This window comes from Arvicola amphibius, chromosome 7 (genome assembly GCF_903992535.2).
Source record: "Arvicola amphibius chromosome 7, mArvAmp1.2, whole genome shotgun sequence".
NCBI lineage: Eukaryota > Metazoa > Chordata > Mammalia > Rodentia > Cricetidae > Arvicola > Arvicola amphibius.
This window is the reverse complement of record NC_052053.1, coordinates 12,283,064-12,305,410: the sequence shown is the minus strand read 5'-3', so window position 1 is coordinate 12,305,410 and position 22,347 is coordinate 12,283,064. Positions and strand designations below refer to the sequence as shown.

Here is a 22,347-nt window from a genome sequence, read left to right as displayed (position 1 = left end):
AAGGAGAGCCTTTTTTAGGACAGAAGAATCTTGTGTTCCAGTCACATGAAGTATAAAAGACGTCTGAAACTAATTTTTTGTTTCCTAAGTTTTTACCTCTTATTCTCATAAGAAGTACTGCAGACCACTGTATTTGATTTAATTGGACAGTGGCTGCAGCTCACACTCCAGTCCTCACGTGCTAATCTGCACGCACATCTCACACGCGTCATGCCCTGAGCACACTCGTTCTCGGGTGGTACTCCACTGAGTCTTCCCTGACACTCTGCTAACCCTTTTCCAGACCCAGAATCAGTCTGGGTTGCTACCCTAGCTAGTATAGTCCTAGCCTTTCTTGCTAAATGGATTGAGGGAATGTGTGTGTGTGTGTGTACATGTAGGAACACCACACACATCACACACACACACACACATACACACACACACACACACGAGTTCCTGTGGCACTTTGCAGCAATAGAAAGTAGATGCAGAAGCCAGAACACTGTAAATTTCTGAGAGGTTTATTTTCATGCTATGGCTCAAAGTTGGTGCCGTCCTATGGTAAATGGAGAGCAGTGGTTGATTAAAGTACTTTATTCCCCTTTTCAGTCCTTAGACTTCAGAGCATTAACACGTAGATTACACTATGCAGTTTCCCTGTGGGGCTGGTGTTCTTCTGCAGTGAAGAAGAGAGATATAGGAAAAACGTGGTGTTGTGTAAATGACAGAGCATCCTGGTCACCTAAATCATATGCTCAAGATAGTTTATTGGAGTTGGAAATGTAACTCAGTTTGGTAAAGTGCTTATCTAATATGCACAAAGATTTGAACCCTGGGTTCAAACCCCAGCCCTGTGTAAGCCATGTTAGTCGTGCCTACAATCCCAGCACTGGGGAAGCAGAGGCAGAGGATTAGAAGTCTACATAGTAAGTCCAAGACTGGCCTGGGATATTCAAAACCGACCTCAAAAATTAAATTGTATGTGTGTGTGTGTATGAATGAAAATAAAGAAAGATGAGTATTGATTTCCCTTAAAATGACATCCCTGGAGCTGGTAAGCAAGGAGGAGTTGTTCTCATACTCTATGAGATAAAAGATTGGGAGTTTGAGATCACAGTCCAGGTTCTGTGACCAGCTCCTGTGTCATGCTGGATAACGTATGCTTTCTGAACTAGATGCCCTATGTATGAAGTGGAAATAGCCAATAGAGACGTAAGAAGTGAAGACATGCCGGGCGGTGGTGGCGCACGCCTTTAATCCCAGCACTTGGGAGGCAGAGGCAGGCGGATCTCTGAGTTCGAGGCCAGCCTGGTCTACAAGAGCTAGTTCCAGGACAGGCTCTAGAAACTACAGGGAAACCCTGTCTCAAAAAAAAAAAAAAAAAAAAAAAAAAAAAAAAAAAGAAGTGAAAACATTCCTAAGTGGGATAAGTGGTCCTCGTTGTAGCTTCTTTTTAAGATAAGCCATCTGTAACGACACTCCAAAGGCAGCTGAGCCCTTCAGAGGAGGAGCCGCAGGTCCCCAGCACCGTGCTGTGTTCTGCAGCCAGCACATCTAAACCATCCTGGGCTCCAGTAATCCTCCAGCCTCAGCCCCCCAAATAGCCAGGTCTACTGGAATGTCCCATTGCAGTACGTTAATGCTCATCCCAGTAATGACGTTTTTAAAGGGATGACTGAGATCTGAATATGAAGGAATTTAATTTTATTTCAAAAATACATGTAGGGGGAAACAAGTCTTTAAAGGTTCATTAGGAGGACTGGGAATGTAGCCCAGTTGGTAGAATGCTTGCCTCGTATACACAAGGCCCTGAGTTCAGTCCCCTGCACTATATGAGCTAGGTGTGTTACACAGCCCAGCATTTGGGAGGTAGAAGAAAGATCAGGAGTTCAGAGTCATCCTCAGACACAGAGTTGGAGGCTAGCCTGGGATCCAGGAGACCAGGATTGGTGATGCTGTTTTGTTTGTTTCTTTAAAGACAGGATCCATTAGCTTCCGTTGCTATTTTTTTTTCTTGCAAAATGAAAATCCTATGATGCTTGTGTTTATAATCAGTTCTCAAGCAGTTGCACTTCTTTCTTTTTCCATTTAAAACCTGACACATGGTGGAAGATGAAGACAGGAACAGAGTTTAAGAAAATTGGCTTCTTTTCCTGCGTCCTATTTAAAGCACGTTCCTTTGTTCGTTGGTAACATTTGACTATGCGTGATTTCTTCACACACAGACACACACACACACACACACACACACACACACACACAGCATTGTGGATGCACACACCTGTGCGCCTTCCCCTAAAACAAACAAGGCAGAAGTCAGTAAATATCCTAGCTTTGTATTTCTGAGTTATGGGAAAGTGCTTTTCTTAATAATGTCAGAGGCACCCAGGTCCTGAGAGCAAGCCACCTCAACATTGTTCCTTCCTGTTTTTGTGCTCCTAAATTAAAATGCGTGTTTTAATTGCTGTAGCTGTAATTTGCTCTGAAATGGTGTAATTATGAGGCACGATGAGGAGAGAATGTGCATCATCCTTTTATTATCTTTCTCCATTTTTTGTTTTAACCTTTTGTCTCAGCCTTGGCTGGAGCGGAGAGAGGTGAGCGTAGATAGTGCCTGTTAGAGACAGGTGGAGCGTGCTTTTCCAGTTCTGCCTACAGCCTGGTAGCGTCCTCGGCCAAAGCAGGCTTCAGTGTGGGATAAACCCTGAGAACTATGATGTTATTATTACGTTAAGATTTTTTTTTCAGACCAATGGATTTGGGAAATTTTATTATTTCCGTTAGGTTGGTAAGCAGATACTGCCTGCCCACACACATTTTACAAAAAAAAAAAAAAAAAAAAAAAACAAGCAAAAGATGGAAACATTTGCGTAGTAAATAGCAGAACATTCAAAATGCATAATCCAAAATTTAATAAAAAATAAGTTTTTACTATCCCTCCCACATAGGTAGGTCTCTGGTGACTTGAGATTTTTTTTTTTTTTTTTTTTTTTTTTTAGTCAAAGCTCTTGGTCATCTCTCAAAGGACTTGGTCCCTCTCTTCTTACCTACAGAAGAGTACTTACTACTCTTGATGCCCTGTGGTTAAAATAATAAATCCACATATCTATCCAACGGATAATTCACCGCACATGAAGAATGCGGCTCCCTACACCTGTGTGATCTGATGGCTACGAACGCTAAGAGGGAGCCCGGCTATGGTTTCGTAGGTTGTGGCTCCGCTCCCTCCTGCCATTTCCTTTAAGTCTCACAGTGGTTCCTTTTTCTCTTCTTTAGAAACGGCCATCGTTCAAGCAAATCATTTCGATCCTGGAGTCTATGTCCAACGATACGAACCTTCCCGACCAGTGTAACTCGTTCCTGCACAACAAGGCCGAATGGAGGTGGGTAGCTCCGTTGCAGCGCGAGTCCCCGCCCACGGCTTCAGTGATGAGACCGGATACCTGAAGGACAGTCCTGATTTCTAGGCACTGCTGGGGCTGGGCGCAGGCTAAGATTTACTTTTCATGCATAAGGAAGCAAGTGTTTGTTTTCTTAAGTAGCATGCATCTAAGTGTTTGGGAAGATTGTAGGATCACATACTCCGAAGCAAAGGGCATTTCCAGAACCTTCTCTGTATACGTTCTGTGTTAGGAAGCTTTGGCCTCTGCCCAGAAGAAGAAAAAAAATAAAAGAAATAGATATGTATCCTTTTAGCCTCGCCCATGCACTGTATTTGCTAGTGGAGGGAATAGGGAACCTGTAAAAAACACGTTAGATGTTATAAATCCTATCTAAACAAATCAGTAAAGAGAGATTTGTATTGTGTAAGTGGAAAAAGTAAATCCAAGATGAAACAGTTGGACTAGACCGAATGACGCAGGGAATATAAATAGCCTGTTTGGGAGCTGGACGCCGTTCCTCCCCTGACTCAGCAGAGATCTGAAGTAACTTCATCCCTGCTTCTGCTATCTCTGGCGGTAACGCAATGCCCTACGCCACCTGCTGGTACTAAGTCAGTACTGCGTGCTCATGGCGAGCCTCTGGATCTTGACTTCTGTCAGTCAGCACACATTACCCTGGGCTTTCGATTTGATTGATATTTTACAGTGACCTTACTTATTTTCATTCCTTTGAAATAACTGCCTAATACCAGTCGCTTTCATGAATTTTTCCTGACAATACAAAATTAATGCAGCGAGCTCTAATCCAGAGCTGAGGGCTTTTTTTTCCTGGTCTAAAATAACAAAACCCCGGTGAGACATTGTTTCCTATAGTGACAGGTCAGTGCGCATGTAATCATATCACTCCCCCTCAGACTCCTTATGTGGGCTCCATTGCTTTTCAGACAAAGACGGAAACACTCGCCCTTCAGAAGACCCCATTATCTTGAGCATGCCCCGAGCCTCGGGCTTTTGGTCCCCCCACAAAGGCACATTTCTCTCTTCCAGAACCTCTGCAGTGCGGTCTCCTTTTTATAACCACCCTGTTTTGGCTGCACATTCCTCCTGCCCCTCACCCCAGCTCCCATTAGCCGTCTAGGTAACTGTTGACCTAGCTCACCTGCAAGGGAGCAACCCCACCCACTCCCTGGTCAGATCAGTGCCACCGGGCTCTGAGATCACTATGTTGATGTGCCTCGCCGCTGGAGCGTTGAAAAAGCAAACTGTTTGCTATATTTCTGTCTCCATCTTGTCCAATAGCAATTGCTCAGGAAACGTATGGGGAAGGAAGGACGTGAGGCAGCAGGGAAAGAAAGCAGGTAGGCAGGCAGGAAGCGTGGCCGTTATAACACAAGCAACACTGCCCTGGTTCCTTGTGCAGGAGAGGCTGCTACTTCCCTAGGTGCTGGGCTGCAGTCGTGTACGCAATGTCCCCAGATGTGTGGCATTCTCCAGTAGCAGCCTCAGAAACATCCATGTTACAATGTTAGACATAAGAACACCGATAACCATCCACATTCTGTGCCGGTAAGCCAGATGACAGAGAAGCCATGGCTAATAGAGCATTTTCAGTGAAATCTGATCCTCCGATCTGGGTGTATAATGCAGGGGTTCCCTGAGGAAATGCTATTTGATCTGCTATCCAAAGGATTAGCGGGATTTTAAGCCTGTGAGTATTAGTGTGTCTGAGATAGGCTTCTTTAAGTGCGCCAAGAAAGAAAACAAAGCAAATTAGTAAATTTCCTGAAAAAAAAATTGAAATTTCCTAAATCCAAAACCAATACCCACCTAATTTTGCAAGAGAAATGGCATCCCGCTATAACTTTCTTCCACTGTGTGGTAGACAAGAGCTTCTCGACTGTTTGGTGCCTACGACTCCAGTTCACTGTTTGTGTGTGTGAGCATGGGGGCATTGTATGCATGGGTGTGTGCAAGCACAAGTGCACACACGTGTACAGAAACAGAAGGAGGATGTTGAGTGACCTTCTCTATCATACTCTTTCCTTTTCCTTGAAACCGGAGATAGGCCGTGGGCAGCAAGTCCCAGTCACCCTCCTGTCTCTGGCCAGCACAGACAGCACTGGGGCTGTAGACAAACACTGCCACCCCCAGCTTTGTGTGCCTGTGCCAGGATCCCAACCCCGCTCCTCATGCTTGACAAATACCCCTGCCCAGAGAGCCATCTCTCACGCATATCTGTTTCACTCTTAAAAAGTTATGGGAACTCCAAAATAAAAATAAATAAATAACCTTTGAGTAAATGAATCATACATGATCATATTTATTACATAAAATAGAAATGAAAAATTATATTTATTAATTCATTTAAAAATAGTAAATTTGTGCTGCTGATAAGATGGCTCAGAGGCTAAGAACATTCACTGCTCTTTCAGAGACCTGCAGTTAGTTCCCAGCACCCACATCAGGAGGCTCAGTACAAACTGTAACGCCAGCTCCAGGGGACCCGATGCCCTCTTTTGGCCTCTATGGGCACCCATACACATGCATACGTGTGTAAACAGACACACACACACACAAATAAAAATCTTTTAAAAATAGTAATAAATTCTGATTCTGCCCTCAGCCCATGGCCCATATGCCATAAAACATCTAGAATATTACATATTCTTATGAGAGAATGAAGGTAGAAAGGGCCAATTCTGTCACAGTGCCATCTTGAAAACCAGTTAGGCTTTAAGAATCCTCTCAAATTCTCTCCTGGATCCCCAAACATACTACAATTACTACATTTATTATTTTTTCTTTTCTTTTTGTTTTTTTTTTGGGGGGGGTTGTTTTTTGTTGTTGTTGTTGGTGGTGTGTGTGTGTGTGTGTGTGTGTGTGTGTGTGTGTGTGTGTATTTGAGACAGGGTTTCTCTGTGTAGCTCTGGCTGTCCTTGAACTCACTCTGTAGACCAGGCTGGCCTTTGACTCAGAGAGATCTGTCTGCCTCTGCCTCTGCCTCTGCCTCCCATGTGCTGGGATTAAGGGTGTGCACCACCACCTGGCCAGTTTCTACCTTTAAAGCAGCATTTTAATTAAAGCAGCATTCTAACGGACAGGAAGGAGCATTTCATAAGAAACTGACTGGTACTATCACCAAGTCAAGCAGTGGTGCTGATGGAATATGGGGAAGAGGGATTCTGATTCACTGCTGGTAGACAGCAAACATCCATGGCTGCTGTGGAAGTCAGCATAGACTTCCTCAAAAAGACAAAGTAGGAACTTCCACCTGACCCAGCTGTGCTCCTCAGGTATGCACCTGTCTCAGTCAGTGCCCTGCTGCTGTGAAGAGACACCAGGGCCACAGGAACTCATGTTTGATAAAAAGAAATGTAGCTGGGGCTTGAGAACTCCTCCAATGAGGCCACACCTCCTAATCCTTTTCAAAGAGTGCCACTCCCTGAAGGCTAAGCATTCAAATATGAGCCTATAGGGGCCATTCTTTTTTGTTGTTGTTGTTTTGTTTGTTGTTTTGTATTTTTGAGACAAGGTTTCTCTGTGTAACCCTTGCTGTTCTGGAACTTGTTCTGTAGTCCAGGCCAGCCTTGAACTCAGAGATCTACCTGCCTCTACCTCGTGAGTGCTGGGATTAAAAGCACGTGTCACCACTGCCTAGCTGTGGGCATTATTCTTATTCAAAGCACAACAACCCCCAAAGGTCAGAATAACACAGCACTAAGACACTTGGGCATCCACTGCACTATACACAATAGCCAGGGGCCGTTACCTGCCTGGGTGTCCACCAGCAGATGAGAGGATAAAGGGAATTCCACGCAACCGTAAAGGAAAATGAATAGAACTGGAAATCATTGTGTTAAGTGAAAAAGACTGACTGATTCACGTGTTTTCTCTATAGGCAGAACCTAAGTTTAAAATACACACACACACACACACACACACACACACCAGTGCATGCAGGTGATGTGTGTGTGTGTGTGTGTGTGTGTGTGTGTGTATAAAGCGGCTCGGTAGGATGTGTCTGTAACCCCTTCCCCCGCTGGGCAGCCAATGACAGGCAGATCCCTGATGCACACTGGCCAGCCAGCCTAGGCAAGTCTGTGGATTTCAAGTTCAATGAGAGACCCTAGCACGAAAAATCAAAGTGAGAGAGAGCAAGGAAGATACCTAACATCAACCTCCCTCTTATACACATGCACACATGTGTACACACATACACATACCTGTACATACTCACAAGAACAGATGGTAAACCACAACACCACACACGTGTATATGCAAGATAAAATTATATGTCTATTTTTATATGTGTATATGTGTGGGCTGCTGAATTGAAAAGAAAAAGGTTCACAGCAGGGCTGAAGGATTTTGAGGGAGGTGGGAAATAGAAAAGGCAACAGCGTACCTGTGACAAATTGGCATAAGTGGCCGCTAGCTGGGCGGTTTGGAGCACGGAGGAGGACAGTGGGTGGTGGGACCAGTAAGAACAAAGTACAGTGACTCGTGTATGGAGATACCGTGATGAAACTCATTCTTTTGCATGCTAACCTAGCCTAATTTAAGAAGAGGTCAAGGGGCAAATAGGCGTGTGAAAATAATCAACCTCACTCAGAAAACAAATAAATATAGGGGAGAACAGCTCCTTTATCAGAGGTTCAGACTTTCCCACGCATGCGTGGTACAGTTAGACGCCCTAAAAATGTTCAAAGGCTTTGCCTAGTGCTCTGCCATAGTCCTACCGCTATGACTTCATTGCAGCGCAAACCAATGGGAAAGCTCTAGCGGAGTGTATGGGTGCTTGTTCAGACAGCCCCGTTCAGAATGCCAAAGCCCAAGACGGAACTTTGTGTAAGAAAAGAAAAATGGCTTTGGAAAAACAGTGTCTCTGCACCCAGAATGATGCAGCCCTGCCCATGAGCTCTGATCAGTGGATCTGAGAAGTGGGCATAAAATGGAGGCTACGGTCTCAGTTATTCAAAATGATAGAATTTTCAAAATAAAGCCAGCACGTATTAATATGTATGCACATTAGAAAATGTGTCAGAGAGAGAGTGAGTCACTGGGTAATGGTAGTTTTCTATTTGCCTTTTTTTTTTTTACTTCTACATTAAGCCTGGATTAATTGAATGATAAATGTGGTGTTTAAACTACTTCAAGGTGAAAGCCGGCTAGAAGCAGTCCATGCCTAGAGACCTTCCTACTCAAGAGAGTCAGGGAGAGGGGATCACAAATTCATGCTCAGCCTGGGTAATTTAGCAGAACTCCATCTTATCCACAAACACAGACGAACAAGCCCCACACCTTCAAGGTGGCCAGCAGAGCCTCGAGCTCAGGTAACCAAACTTTAAAGCCCAGGGATGATGGCTGTAACACTGATAAGAGTTATTGTTTGTCATGCTCCCCCAGATGCCCACACTTCATCTGGGTTATCTTTCTTAATCTCTTAGCAGCCCTAATCAGATCCCAGGAGCTAACATCTCCCTGAGGCCTCAACAGCCTGGGTAACTCGCCTGAACTTATACTGTACCCAGTGGAGCCTGAATGAGGCGCATGCGCTGTGACACTGGACTGCGGCCGTCTGTCACGCCCACTGCCCTTTAACACACAGGGGTTCTTTTCACCTGATTTCTTTTTAGCTCAGAAGATTGCAGGGTGTGATCATTTTAGGTTATCAATCGAGTCAAAAAGCTGTCGTCCAGCGTACCGCATGCCAAAAAGAAATGCTGCGGGGTCTCAGATCACCTGGTGGTCAAAGGAGAGGACATATGTACTACTACTTCCTTTGCCCTAACGTTCGTCAGGGTCCAAAGATTTTCAGCAAATGGGAGCCACAGAGAAGTGTAAGCCCAGGCATGCTGGGATACACGCAGATGATGGCCTCCTGCTCGAACTTTCTCTCCACGCAGACAGACAAAACGCCCAAATTAGAAAATTAAATGATCCTAAAAATCCTCTGTAAAACTAACTTACCAAAGGCCACTCAAACTGTGTAAGGAAAGAGTGAGCGTGAGATTCAGTTCATCAATTCCTTGGCTGCCCCTCCCCTTGACGTCAAGCAGTCGGAGCAGAGCCTGGGTCCCGACGCTCCTGCTTCCGGTTTTTCACCTCATTTAACTCTACAAACCTGCAATAATATACATGAATGAACCGAGGGGTTGGAATGGAGCATTCGGGTTTTGCCTGTTAGCAAAACACTTTATTGGTTGTTTTTCCATGGTGGCCAAAGTACTGTTGGTGTGATATGCCTTTTGTGAACAAAAAGCAGAGATCAAAATTGTAATCTTTGCCGTGTGTGTATTAGGACCCATTACGTGTTCCTTAGCTCAACTCGAACCCACTTCTTCTCACCGTGTAATCTACAAGCCATTTGGGTAGTTTTTCAGACTGACCCACGATTTCCCAGTAAATCTGCCTAACTAGAGAAGAATAATTGCAGGTCATTTCCTGGGAAGGGAAAATTGATACTAGCTGAAATCATCCTTGGCTGGATTTGGTGTTAGAGAATCGGTTTTCACCGACTGAGGTTTTAGAGGTGGAAGGGTTGAATATCAATGCATCCATGGCAGTGATGCACCCGTTCAGAACAAAGGACACCACAAGGGGGTGATGCCTTCTCATGTTCATGGGTGTGGGCCACTCTCCCATGGCATTCAAGAGGGCGCAGTGCCAGGAAGCCCGGCCTGCAGCACTGTGGAAGGTTATCCTCCCGGTTGAGATGTCTTTCAGAAATATTAAGACTCAAACTTGGATTTTATGGTAAAGTCATCATTCTGAGAGATTCTGCTCTCGTGGCTGTTCTTGGGACTGCACTGTGACTTCAGTGTCCCTTCGTGCTTTGTCACACAGCCCCAGTGAAGGACTTTCCCTACAGGCATGGAAATGACACTTCGGTTCCAAAGCAGACCCTCCTCCCGGCTTCCCCGTGAGCTGGGCGACTCACTTTTCATCCCTAAGGAGTGGAGTAACATGTCCACTTCTGACTTTCCCTGGAAATGCAGGGCAGGTTTTGCTTAGCTGAGCTCTGGGGGCCCTGCCTTTCCTTCCACACCCAAGGTCTCGCCGTGACAACGTAGTGTACAGAGCGGCGTTGTCTCCGCAGCCTACGGGAGAGTCCTCTCAGGACACCAGAGGTGTGTCCTTCAGGCTTCCTGGCTCCCTACGCAGGCGTCTCTGCACCACTGCCCCGCCCTGGCCCGGCCCTTCCATCTCTCCTTTGGCTCAAGGCTTGTGTGCAAGCTCTTCAGAAACCCAAGGGAGAGAACTTCCAGTTCTCAGGGCATAAATTTAGACATTCACATTGTGACAGCCCTGAAGAAGGAAATGTTCGTGCTGAAGCCTCTTGCCAGTTTCAGTTTCTATAAAGAACAGTTTCTGTTACTGGGCACAGAGTCCTAAGTGGCCCAGACCTGAGGAAAGGAACTTCCTTTAAAATTATAGAGTCTAAAAGAAATGCAGAGTTTTTCTGGACTGAAGTATCTCATGCTTGCAAGATTATAAAACTTATTTGCTTGGGATTCCTATGTGTACAAACTTGTATGTCTGCATCTGTATATGTTTCTTGTGCTTTTTCTTTGGCCTTTTTTCTTCTGTTTGTTTTATCCTATTCTAGTTTGTGTGTTTTTGTTTTATCTTATTCTATTTTTATACTTATTCTTTCGATTCCTGGTTGTTTTCTAAGGAGAGGCAGAAAGAGTTTGGATTTGGATGGGCAAGAGGAATCACAGAGGTGTTGGGGAGGGGAAATCATAATCAGAGAATACTGTAGGAAAAAAATGACTTTTTGTTTTATTTTTCAAGTCAGGGTTTCTTTCTGGAAGCACTGGCTGTCTGGAATTAGTTCTGTAGACCAAGTTGACCTCAAACTCAAAGAGATTCTCCTGCCTCTGTCTCTGGAGTGCTAGGATTAAAGGTGTGAACCACGCCACTGCCCTGCTGGAGAAATGTCAATTTTCAATAAAAGAAAAATAGAGAAAAAAAAAAAAAACCCTGCCTGTGCTTGTTAAATAGTGGGAAAAGTCAAGTCTTGCCCAGCCAGCAACTCACGCCCTTGCGCTAAGGTAGAGTTGTAGACATCCGTGTATCATTATTTTCAACAAGCAGGCCTAGGAATTCTCGGGATGAAGCACCCTAGAACCCTGGCATCTTATAACCATTGCCCCTACAGCCGAAGAAACTGCTAGGTTAAACCAGCCTTGCTGAGCCCCATCACGGGCAAGAATGCTAGCCCCTCACTCTCTGTCATTTTCCATCCACCCATCCGATCCACAGATTGGTACCCATTTCTTGGGGCTGTTGTGGAAGTAAGATGAGAGACCGTGAGACGGTGCTTTGTGAGTTGTAAAGCTTCATAAACGACACGCAGGTACTAAATGACTACCCCACAATGCCAGCTCCCGACTTGGGCTACGTAGTTCCCGATCTCTCTTCAAGGCTTTGTTGAAATGCTTTGAGTTTTTTGTTTTGTTTTGTTTTGTTTTGTTTTACCCCCAACTAGAAACTACCTGTTGATTTTGAAGGCTAAAGAGTCCTGCTTCTCTGGACAGTTTCTGGCCCATTTCCAAGCCCACACCTTAGCTTTTCATCTGGTTGGCACTCCGATAGGCCCACTGAGTGTCCCCAGGCCCACCAGCAGCGGAGACTCACTGAGTTACCTCTCCGCAGGTGCGAGATTGAGGCCACCCTGGAGAGGCTGAAGAAACTCGAGCGAGACCTCAGCTTTAAAGAGCAGGAGCTCAAAGAACGAGAGAGACGCTTGAAGATGTGGGAACAGAAACTGACCGAGCAGTCCAACACCCCGGTGAGTACGCCACCTAGTGGCTCCCTGCAGCACTCGCAAGCCTGGCTGAGCATGGCAGCATGCCTAATCCCCCCCCTACACACACACACACCTCTAGCTCTTCCCTGCCCTGCTCCTGAGAATTGAAGGCCTGTACTGGTCATAAAGTGTACAAAACACCAAAACACCACATATTTAAAGGAAAAACCTATTTAAGAGGGAAATCCCTCCTTCTGGATCTTTCCTTAAGAACTGGTATTCTCTCGGAGCAACGTTAAAGTTACTAGAGTAAAATCGGCTGTGTTGTTGGGCCATCTGTTTGGTTTTTAGAATGCTGTTGGAATGCTGCTGTTCAGCATCACACTTAGAGGCCATCAGCAATGAATAACTGGAATGGCAAGGCGGCCAGGAATGTCTTGGGTGTGTCAGAATTTAACCACATTTGCTTTCTAAGATCGCGCTGACCTGCTGCTGACAGTGATGATGAGCATTAATATTCCTTATTAATTTAGTGCTATGATTATGAGCAGCATAAAATGGGGCAAAGGCTTCTCCTGGGACAGGAAGCCTGCTTGCTTTACCTTTGGGAAGACCCTTGCTCTCGCCTAAGCACAGAGGAGCCCTGGGTCTTTATCTTCTAGCCTCGAGTTCCAGCTGTTGGTTAAATCTGAGATCGTGTTTCATCGTTCTTCTAGATTTTAAGTAAGAGTTACTTTCAGAAAGCAAGAAAAGCTTAGGATTGGTTTTTCCAGAATTTTCCAGTGGGCAGTTTTTATCCACTTCAAATCACAAGGAATGAGCGATTAAAATAAAGTGTGATTGACGAATCTATCAAGGAAAAAGTTCAATGCCCATCACTTTGTGTTCCTCAAAGACCTTTCATATCTAGACATATGTCTTAACCTCCATTGAACAGCCTGTGATGGATTGCAAGATACCATCCCATGTCTAAAGGATAAGAGAAATTGTCTCTATCTCCAATTCCTATGGAGAAGCCCGCTAATCCCCCCCCCCAAAAAAGAGAATGCATCTAAATGTTACAGATTTACCCCTTTTCAAAAATGCCCTTGGTAATCCCAGGAATGCCAAGGTCAGAACTGTATTGCTGTGCATAAGACTGTCACAGGGTACTAAAAAGGTGCCTCACTCTTGTGAGTGAGTCCTGTGGACTTAACCGGTAAAGGGGCGAGTCTCCCGTGCTGATTGAGTTGGTGCTGGCTGGATGCGGCGGCACCCAGGGCAGGTGGGAGCAGGAGCGAGAACATAGCCTGTCCCTAGAGCCCATCTGCTGAAGGCTGGGGGGGTCTTTTGTTCTGCTTTTTGAGTGCATTGAAACCTTAACTGTAAAGCACTGCATGGCTTGACTCCATCCAAACGCATATTGTCAGGAAACTTTCAACCGCCTATTGGAGTACGCTTTAGAACCTCGCCTTGGCTTTACTGGCATCAGTTTTGCTAAGAAATTGTGGGCTGCCTCGCACACATTATTGCTGCTGGTAACACCGTTGTGGATTAAAGAAGAAAACGCCACGGGTGCTTAGTAGGTTGTATCTTGCGTTTTTTAAGCTCCAGAAAACTTCGTTTAAAGAAAGTGCTTTGCGGGCCACCAGCTAACAAGGGACAGCATGGTGCATGTCTCCGCGTGGCTCCCTCCCTTTTTCCTTACGAGGCCCAAGTTTTCTTTGTTTATAATACTTGCTTTCAACGTCTCCTCTGCCTAGAGGCGGTATTTCTAAGGGGAAGGAGTTTATGCTCAGGTGTTTGATGAGCAGCTGCCTCCTTTTATCCTTACTTCAGTTTCTAGTTGGCTTTAAACTTGACTGCTGAGAACAAGAGACATCTTTTTTAAAAGTGGCAAGACTGGGCTTTTTATATATATATATAGGTAGCTTCTTCTGAAATACAACAGCCGAACATTTGCACAACTGCACAAAAATACTATCACAGTGATTTCAGGGATACGGTTTTCCTTCCTAAAGCTGACACACAAAAGATGCTTGGAACGATGTGTTCTCTGTGCATAAATAGGGGTGATGGTGATTTTTAATTATTGTTGCAGCTTGCTGTCTTAGAGATAAAGTCTTTTTTGAGAAATATTTATGGAATGCCTTCGAGGCTAAATTACATAAGACGAGACCTCAGCAATAATAAAACAAATGAACAACAAAGAGTTCCTTAGAGTTTCTATTAGCTGAAAGTCAATTTGAGAATGCAGGAAGGATGGCCATAGGGAGTGAGCCCTGCCCCACGAGGAAGGACCTGAGACGGGCTGGACCCCATGCCCTTGATATAGAGCCTGCAGCACCAAAATTCTCTCCTAATAGAATGAGCTGGTTTTTGAAAACTGAGCTCCAACAGGAACTTAAATTAGAAAACTAGGCCATCGAGATGGCTCTGTGGCTACACGTGCTTGCCAGAGCAAGCTGAGTGGAGTCCCTGGAGACCACAGGGTAGGAGAGACCTGACTCCCAAAAGTGTCCTCTGACCTCCACACATGCACCTGTGGCATTTGCATGCCTGCAACAATAGTAGATAAGTTTTTTAAGTTCTTAAAATTTAAAAATAAAAATGGCACTAAATATTTGGTGCCTTCCCATTCAGAATGTAAAGCTCATCCGTGCATTTCCCCAAGTTCATGCATGTGATGTCATGTGCAGAGCACGCACCTTATTTGCTTAGTTCTCAAAAGGAGATATAAAAACATCATTTAAAAATTTTTTTGAGACAGTATTTCTCTGTGTGACAGTCCTGACTGTTCTGGAACCCGCGCTATAGACCAGGCTGGCCTTGAACTCACAGAGATCCACCTGCCTCTGCCTCCCAAGAGGCAGAGGATTAAAGGTGTGTCCCGCCACTGCCCAGCTAAAAACATCATTTTTATATCCTGACAGTTTTACCATAAAAGAAATAGAACCAGACATTAGAGATTAGGCCGGCTGTTGAATTACACAAGGAAGAAGATAAACACTTGTTACCCCCGCCACAGCGTGAGAAAGAACACATAGACAAAGCTGCCATGAGAGCAGACGAGGAGCAGTGGCCACAGCAAGGAGCAGTCTCGGGGATCCTAAGCATGCTCACCCAGTCTCCCCAGACTTAAAGGTTAGAGACAGGCGCTAGAATTTCTTCCCAAGTGGGTTATATAAGAGCCTGAATAAACTAAACAGCGCCAGATCTAGCTGGAGTCGAGTTATGAACAGAAGGAAGCAAGAATAATGGTCTTCAGAGTGGGCTAGGGCGCCAGCCTGTGAGGTCCCCAGCCAGACACACAGCCTAGCTGCTTCTGCCCTTCCTCTGAGCTCTTTCTTGGGACAAGGTTTCTGGATTTTTTTTTTAACTTGAGATTTAATCTCTGCTTCATTTCTTCTTTTTTTAAAAAATTAATGAGTGGTTAACCAAATGTTTCTGTACGGAAGTGAAACTGGGAATAATTATAAAGAGACCATCCTAAAAACCTTTTTGTTTTAAGCAAAGCAAGGACTTAAAACTGGTCCCTACCTGTCCATTTGAAATTTGGCTCACGGTTGGTGCTTTGCAATCTTCCAGTTATGATTTCCGCTGTCAATTGTGGATTATGGCCAATATACTGGCGCCGAACCTGCCAGGATGTCCGCCTTCACCATTCACCTCCTGCATAGTACCAACTAATGTTGTGGTATCTGTCTCCTGATTTAAATGGGTACTAATTTCTCTTTTCACTTCTGTCCTTTCTTTCCCCTTTGATAGCTTCTCTTGCCTCTTGCTGCAAGAATGTCTGAGGAGTCTTACTTTGAATCTAAGACAGAGGAGTCAAACAGTGCAGAGGTGTCATGCCAGATCACAGCAACAAGTAACGGGGAGGGCCATGGCATGAAGCCAAGTCTGCAGGCCATGATGCTCATGGGCTTTGGGGATGTCTTCTCAATGAACAAAGCAGGAGCTGTGCTGCATTCTGGGATGCAGATAAACATGCAAGCCAAGCAGAATTCATCCAAAACCACATCTAAGAGGCGGGGGAAGAAAGTCAACATGGCCTTGGGGTTCAGTGATTTTGACTTGTCAGAAGGTGATGACGATGATGATGATGATGATGGTGGTGGTGGTGGTGGTGGTGGTGGTGAGGAAGAGAATGACATGGAAAATAATAGTGAATGACAGCAGAAAGCAATAAAATCGAAAATGGTTTTTTTTTTTTTTTAACAAACAGAAGAAATGTATTATCTCAGTCTGTGCAAAAAGCGGCATAGGGAGGCAAGCACCAAGCACTGCTTAGGCCAAGCTCACGGAGGGCAGTTTCCTCATCGGGGTGACTTTGCTTTTGCATCCAGAAAAATGAGGCAGGGAAATTAAGCTAAAGGCATATTTATCGGCGAGTGTGGTGCCTGGTTATAGAAATATGTGGTTATATACATATCACCTTCTTAAACTAATGATCTTGGGGCCTTTCCTCTTTAAAGTGCATACTTTGTAGTTTGTATTTGACAAAATCATATTCCCTTCACTCGGTGGGTTGGAAAAATGTCCATTTTGAACAAGTTCTACTCCTGACTCCACTCCGACGCTTGTTTCTTCCCCAGCACACTGAGGTTTCCTCCTTGTACGATACACTGTAATGGCGGAAGTGATTGATGACTATAAAACCCAGTCACACAAAAAAGGCTCAGATGAAAGATTATTTTTAAAAAATGCTTCTTCAGAAATACCTAAATGCCAAGAATTTTCAAACCAAATAGCACACAGCTCCTCAGAGTAAAACCCAAATGGTGTTCTCTAGTGACATTTGAAGGAGAAATACTCTGATTTGAAGCAAGCAGCAGACAGCGCAAGCTTGCATCCCCCATGCCAGCTGGAAACATCCTAATATGAACACACTGTCACCCTAGGCTTAGCTTGTCCTTTGCACAGAAGCATATGGTCCCAAAGGGACCTGTCTAGGCATGAACAGGCTGAGCACACACTTGCTCTGAACATCCAACAAAGGCACTCTGTTTTTTTGTTTTCCAGAGGTACATAATAATAATCCTAGATTTTAATCTATGTGTAGGAAAAATGAACACTATAAATAGGAAAGACAAATTATCCTTCCTAGACACAAGTGCATTCTGACACAGCATCACCCCCACCTCTTTCTTTACTTTTCCCTGTGCTCTGTGATGTTGGTTTGAGAAATAAATTCAGGTGCTACTTACCATGAAGGCCAGGCTACCTAGAGATACTCTCAGTAGATGAGCTTATCTCTCAAAATCTATTTAAGCTATAAACGCCTATAAAAATTACAGCCACATCAAAGGCAAAACAAAACTAAACTCTTTATCAGCCTAACTCAGAAACAGTGTCATTCGCTAGACAATGAGAATGAAGCAGTTGCGGTGGAGCCTTCTGTGTAGAAGCACTAACATTAGGTGGGTGTGTCCACAAGCCTGGCACTTGGAAGCTGAGGCCGAGGGACAGTGAGTTTAGTAACAGCCTGCTTGAGCTGCACAGCAAGACTCTGTCCCAAGAACGGATTAGAAGCCATCTACTAATGTTTATGAGATGTTCACCTACTAAGTCTTTGGGAATCTGAGATGTGATGTGCTTCTAATCCTCCATGAGAATGGAAAAGTACCACCCAAAATGAGGTGCATACACTACAGCTTCATCGGGGGAGAAGTAACTAGTGCAGCGTTCTGGGTGTCTGTCTGCTGGGCAGTCATGGTCATGACAGGAAGGCTAACCTACTTCAAAGAAAGAGGATCAGAAGAAGGTGTGTAACCCTGTAGCCCAGCGCCAGGCCACGGCAGGTGCCATATCGCACTGGCGACAGTTACCTGCCAAGTGAAGGGGAGACTGAGAACGGTGGGTTCAGTAACCTTCTGGATTACCAAATCGTCGACTGCAAGTGAGGCTTGCTCAGAAGTATGAAGCTAAAAGTAGATAGCTTTTAGGAAAAATAGAGAGAGCAGTTGTTAGGATGTAAAATGTGCAAACAGATTTAATTCGGTTGCTCTGGGAACCTGTGTGCAGTGGCCACGTCCACCTGTACTGGGTGTTTACGGACAGGGACAGGGACAGGTTCAGTCTGCCTGAGATGGCTCCCCCTCCTGCCCGTCCTGCTGTAATCCTCTGCACGTATGTATTCTAGACTGGTAGCCGGGCCACTCAAACAGAACAACTTAGGGGGAGCAGAAGGGATGCCTAGCAATTCCTGCTTCCCCAGCTTGCTTGAAGTACTTGAAGTACTTGAAGGAGACAGTGGCAGCAGATGCAGGGTCTTAAAGCCTCTTGCACATCTGCCCAGGAAAAAATAGAGGCTTTTGATCAACAAGTCTACCGAGTTCTCGAGAATAGCTAGATGACAGCGTTTGCACTCACGGCGTGTGTGTGCCAGTGAGCAGGAGTGAGCTGTCAGGAAAGTGTGCGTCACATAATGCTGTGGTTTTTAATGCATGCTGGAGACTGAAGCATTGAAGGAAGAGGAGGCTGGTGGGAGAGGCCTTCAAAGCGTAGTCAGAAAAGGCCTGGCTGATGGGTACCATTTGCAGAGCCGAAGGTGAAGGGATCTCTGTGAGGAATGAGTTCTGCCCAGATGGAAGAACGTACATACACCTCACCACCTGCTAATCAAGAGTTGGTTTAGAACATATAAATGGCATGGAAATAATGTTGTTTTCTAAATTAATACATAAATTCATATTCTATATAAAAATTTTAGCATGAAAAGTAGGCCAGATAGTGTCTCTAAGGGGAAGTTACTGGGTTCTAGCCGCAGACTTAGGTTTACCATTACCAGGCATACGTCTGCTGCTCTTTCTCCACCAATGTTGCAGCCATGCTCATAGCTCAGTACTCAGTCATGGAGGACTTGGGGTGGGGCAGAACCAGCCTTGGTGAAGAGCTTCCAATGCTTCTGTCTGGAGCCATATGGGCTATTTGACGTCTGCTCCAACATGCCAGGCATGGTGGTGCACGCCTTTAATCCCAGCACTCGGGAGGCAGAGGCAGGGGAATCTCTGTGAGTTTGAGGCCAGCCTGGACTACAGAGTGAGTTCCAGGACAGCCAAGGCTACACAGAGAAACCCTGTTTGGGGGGTGGAAGAAAATTGCTCAAGCATACCTGAAATCTGGCTCATATAAACAGGATCCTTTAGGGGTCTCACATCATCTGTAAAAATTACTAGAAAGCTTTAGATTCAATTAATTTTATAAAGAAATGTCTATTCACCACATGCAGAATTTCTAATAATGCAGACGTGGCGTTAGCTCAGTGCTTGGATCAGTTTTTGAAAGGACAAACGATCAGTGTTAGATTTCATTCCAAAGACCTGACTTACAAAGAAACACAATTCAGAAGTTCAGGAAATCCCAAAACAACGTCAAGGTTCAGAATGAGAATTAGAACTCTAGAGTGTCGTGACAACTGTCAGCTGGATGGCTGAATACATCACCGTTTAGCTTTCTTTACTTGTAAAGCTGAGCAGGTAGAATTTGAGGACCCCTGGGTAGTTCTTAGCAGAGAGGTAATGTCACCTTGACCGGCCAGAGTACTGCCTAGCCTGTGGTATCCCGCTTGCCAGGGACAGCCCCACCTTGCAAAGACTCCCATCCAAAATCCCCACAGCATTGCCCGTCCCTCACACATCCGCGAGTCCAGCTCTAGTCTTCCCCCAGACAAAATTACCCCAGCCTTTTCAGAACGCCAACGACACCTCCTGCATTTTAGGAAGTTGTAGCTTTTTCTCAGAACCCTGGTTGTGGAAATGATTTCCAGTTACTGGTAGGAACACTATGAAATGACTGCACCCACCTGCAGGGGGGGCGCTGGCCCATTAAGGTGACTCCACAGTGGTACAGCCCGGGTGGAGACGCTGTCATTCTGCAGAGTCATTTCAAGGGAATTTCTTCTCATCTTTTTTTTTTTTAAGCACATTTTTATTGTTTCACGAATCGCCAGTGGGATACGGTTGAAGGCATAGGGCACACAGCTTTTGATGCTCTGAAAATACTGAGGACTGTTTTGGGTTTGTTTTTTGTTTTTTATTTTTTTCAGCCCGTAACTTTAAAAACAAAATGCAATGAATTCATTAGACTTTAAACACCAGCTGAGGTATTCACACCTGATCCCCATTAAAATCAAAGGGCCTAGAGGAAGGGAGGGGCTTAGCAGAGACTCAGACCCATTTCCCTTCAAGTTACTGTGTATGTATATAACTTGAGTTTTCATTAGCGTGCTAAGATGAAAGGTGGTTTTAAAACCTAGTGAGTTAAATACGGACACTTTGAAAACGACTTTGCCACGCTAGACCGGGGCATCCCTGTGAAACTCGTCCCTCTACACCACAGACACACAGGAGAGCACAGTTCTTTCTATAATCAGGCACCGTCCGCTGCTTTCGAGAAAGGCCGCTTTCCTGGGTAGACTTCCACACTGCCGCCAGAGGCTCTACCCTGCTGGATGTGGGGTAGCCCGGCGGCATTCTGTGATTGAAAGATGAATGTCTATCAGGAAATCGGGACAGGCCCTGTCTTCTCGGACCCCAGCTTTGTGGGCACTGTGTTGCTTGTGTGAGAAACTTTCTGGCATGTGGTTAGCTATTTCAAACTAGAGTTCGGGCACTAGGCAACTGGTTTACAGCGTGTGCGAATACTCTTAATTCCGACATGACACACTGCTTTTGTACTCTAGGAAACTGCTATAGAAAACGTTTCTACCCTTTTGAGTGTGAGCTTTTAATAGGCAGCATCACCACTGTGTTTCCTAACAGTCCCCCCCCTCGCTCTACTGCAATGTTATTCTGAGCAAGTCTTATGCCAAATGCCATGTACAATGTCTGTATGGGAGATTAAACTGCGATCCTGTGTGGTCAGACTGTTTAGTTGCCGGCTTCATAGTTGGAATTTGATATTCCAGCACTGAGTCCACGACGTGTTCAGAAATCCAAGTTGGTGTCATACATTTCGTTCTGATGTGAACTTTTCTCTGCTTTCCTTTGTTCTAAGACTCCATTTTGCAATAAACGTTTTGACAGTAAACCCCTGTGCTGTGTCGCTGTGTACGTGAGATCTTTGTTAGACTGGATTCCCAACATCCTGTGAGGAAATCAGTGTCACGCACACGCACGCGAGTGCTAGCTTTTCTCTTCTCAAGTCTGATGGAGTATAAATAATGAATTACGAAAGTGATGGGGGCAGTCGTGAGGGTTTTTTTTTTTTTTTTTTTTTTATCCCCAAAGAAAAGAGAAAGGCTTAGAACTCATCCACAGCAGATGCGCTGATATGTTAACAAGGCACAGGGAACGTGAAGGAGACTCGAGCCTCTGTGTGCCTGGAGATCGTTAACTCTTAGCCCCTGTCTTGCCAAATTCAAACCGTCTTGCCGCGGCGCCTGGTCCCAGCCCTCCTCTCACTGATCTTTGTGAGCCTCTGCCGACTCCGGCGGGAAGGCGCGGCAGGCAAGGCTCTGGTCTTCCCGCGCCATGATGCGGATGAGCCAGCCACGGAGCAGCACACACTTCGCTGTCCTTTGCACATTAAAACTGAAGATGCTGGCTATTTTGTTTACAGTCTTTATCAAGAAACAGTTATTCCTCAGCCTTGTCAGCACATTTGGAAATTATATAAAAGTCAAAACACCACACACACCCCACATCACATTCACACCGGCACTGACACACATCCTGTGGAGACGAGCCTTAGCACAGGACAATCCTTCTGTGGTACTATCTCAGTGTCTCTTCCTTCACATCGGTATCCGCGGTGGGCAGGAGGGATGGCATGTTTCTGCAGCTGTGTCCAACTGCCCCATGGAGAGGTAAAGCCTGTCGTGTGTTTTCTTTGGTTGAGATCCACTTTAGATGCGCTTCCTTGAGTCACTCATCCACACTGTTCAAGCAGGCGAGCGTGCTGGGTGACTCCTTCGTAGTGCGTGTGTTTCAGAGGAAAGACGCCCACGAGTAGCAGCAGAGTACGTAGGGAACATGACTGACTTGAACACACGCTTTATATCCTTGCAACCTAGATACAGTACCTAGAGTCTGCACATCCACGCGTGTTTCAACAGTGGGGTTTAAAATAATAAAACCTGCTCTGCCACACCCAGAATCAGCTTCTTTCTCTTCTTCCTCCAACACAAACTCACTGCATCCTGTGTTCCAGTTAAGTGAGCATGCCACACCCACGGCAGCCCCATGGCTGTCTCTTACCCAGTTGTTCTTCCTCGCCTTCTCTTTCCCCAGAGCCTGCAATCCT

General features: G+C 45.3%; 1 protein-coding gene across 3 annotated transcripts in view; it reads left to right on the top strand.

Moving 5' to 3' along the window:
- Positions 1-22,347, top strand: part of Map3k20 (mitogen-activated protein kinase kinase kinase 20) — a 158,335-nt gene that overhangs the window by 98,313 nt on the left and 37,675 nt on the right. For 2 of the 3 annotated variants that reach the window (XM_038335733.1, XM_038335732.2), the window contains exons 10-11: positions 3,259-3,365; positions 12,027-12,162. In XM_038335733.1, the coding sequence (XP_038191661.1) occupies positions 3,259-3,365; positions 12,027-12,162 (243 nt within the window). Of the gene's footprint in view, positions 1-3,258; positions 3,366-12,026; positions 12,163-15,867; positions 19,020-22,347 lie in introns of those variants that run through there. The other variant, XM_038335734.1, reaches the window with a different exon arrangement.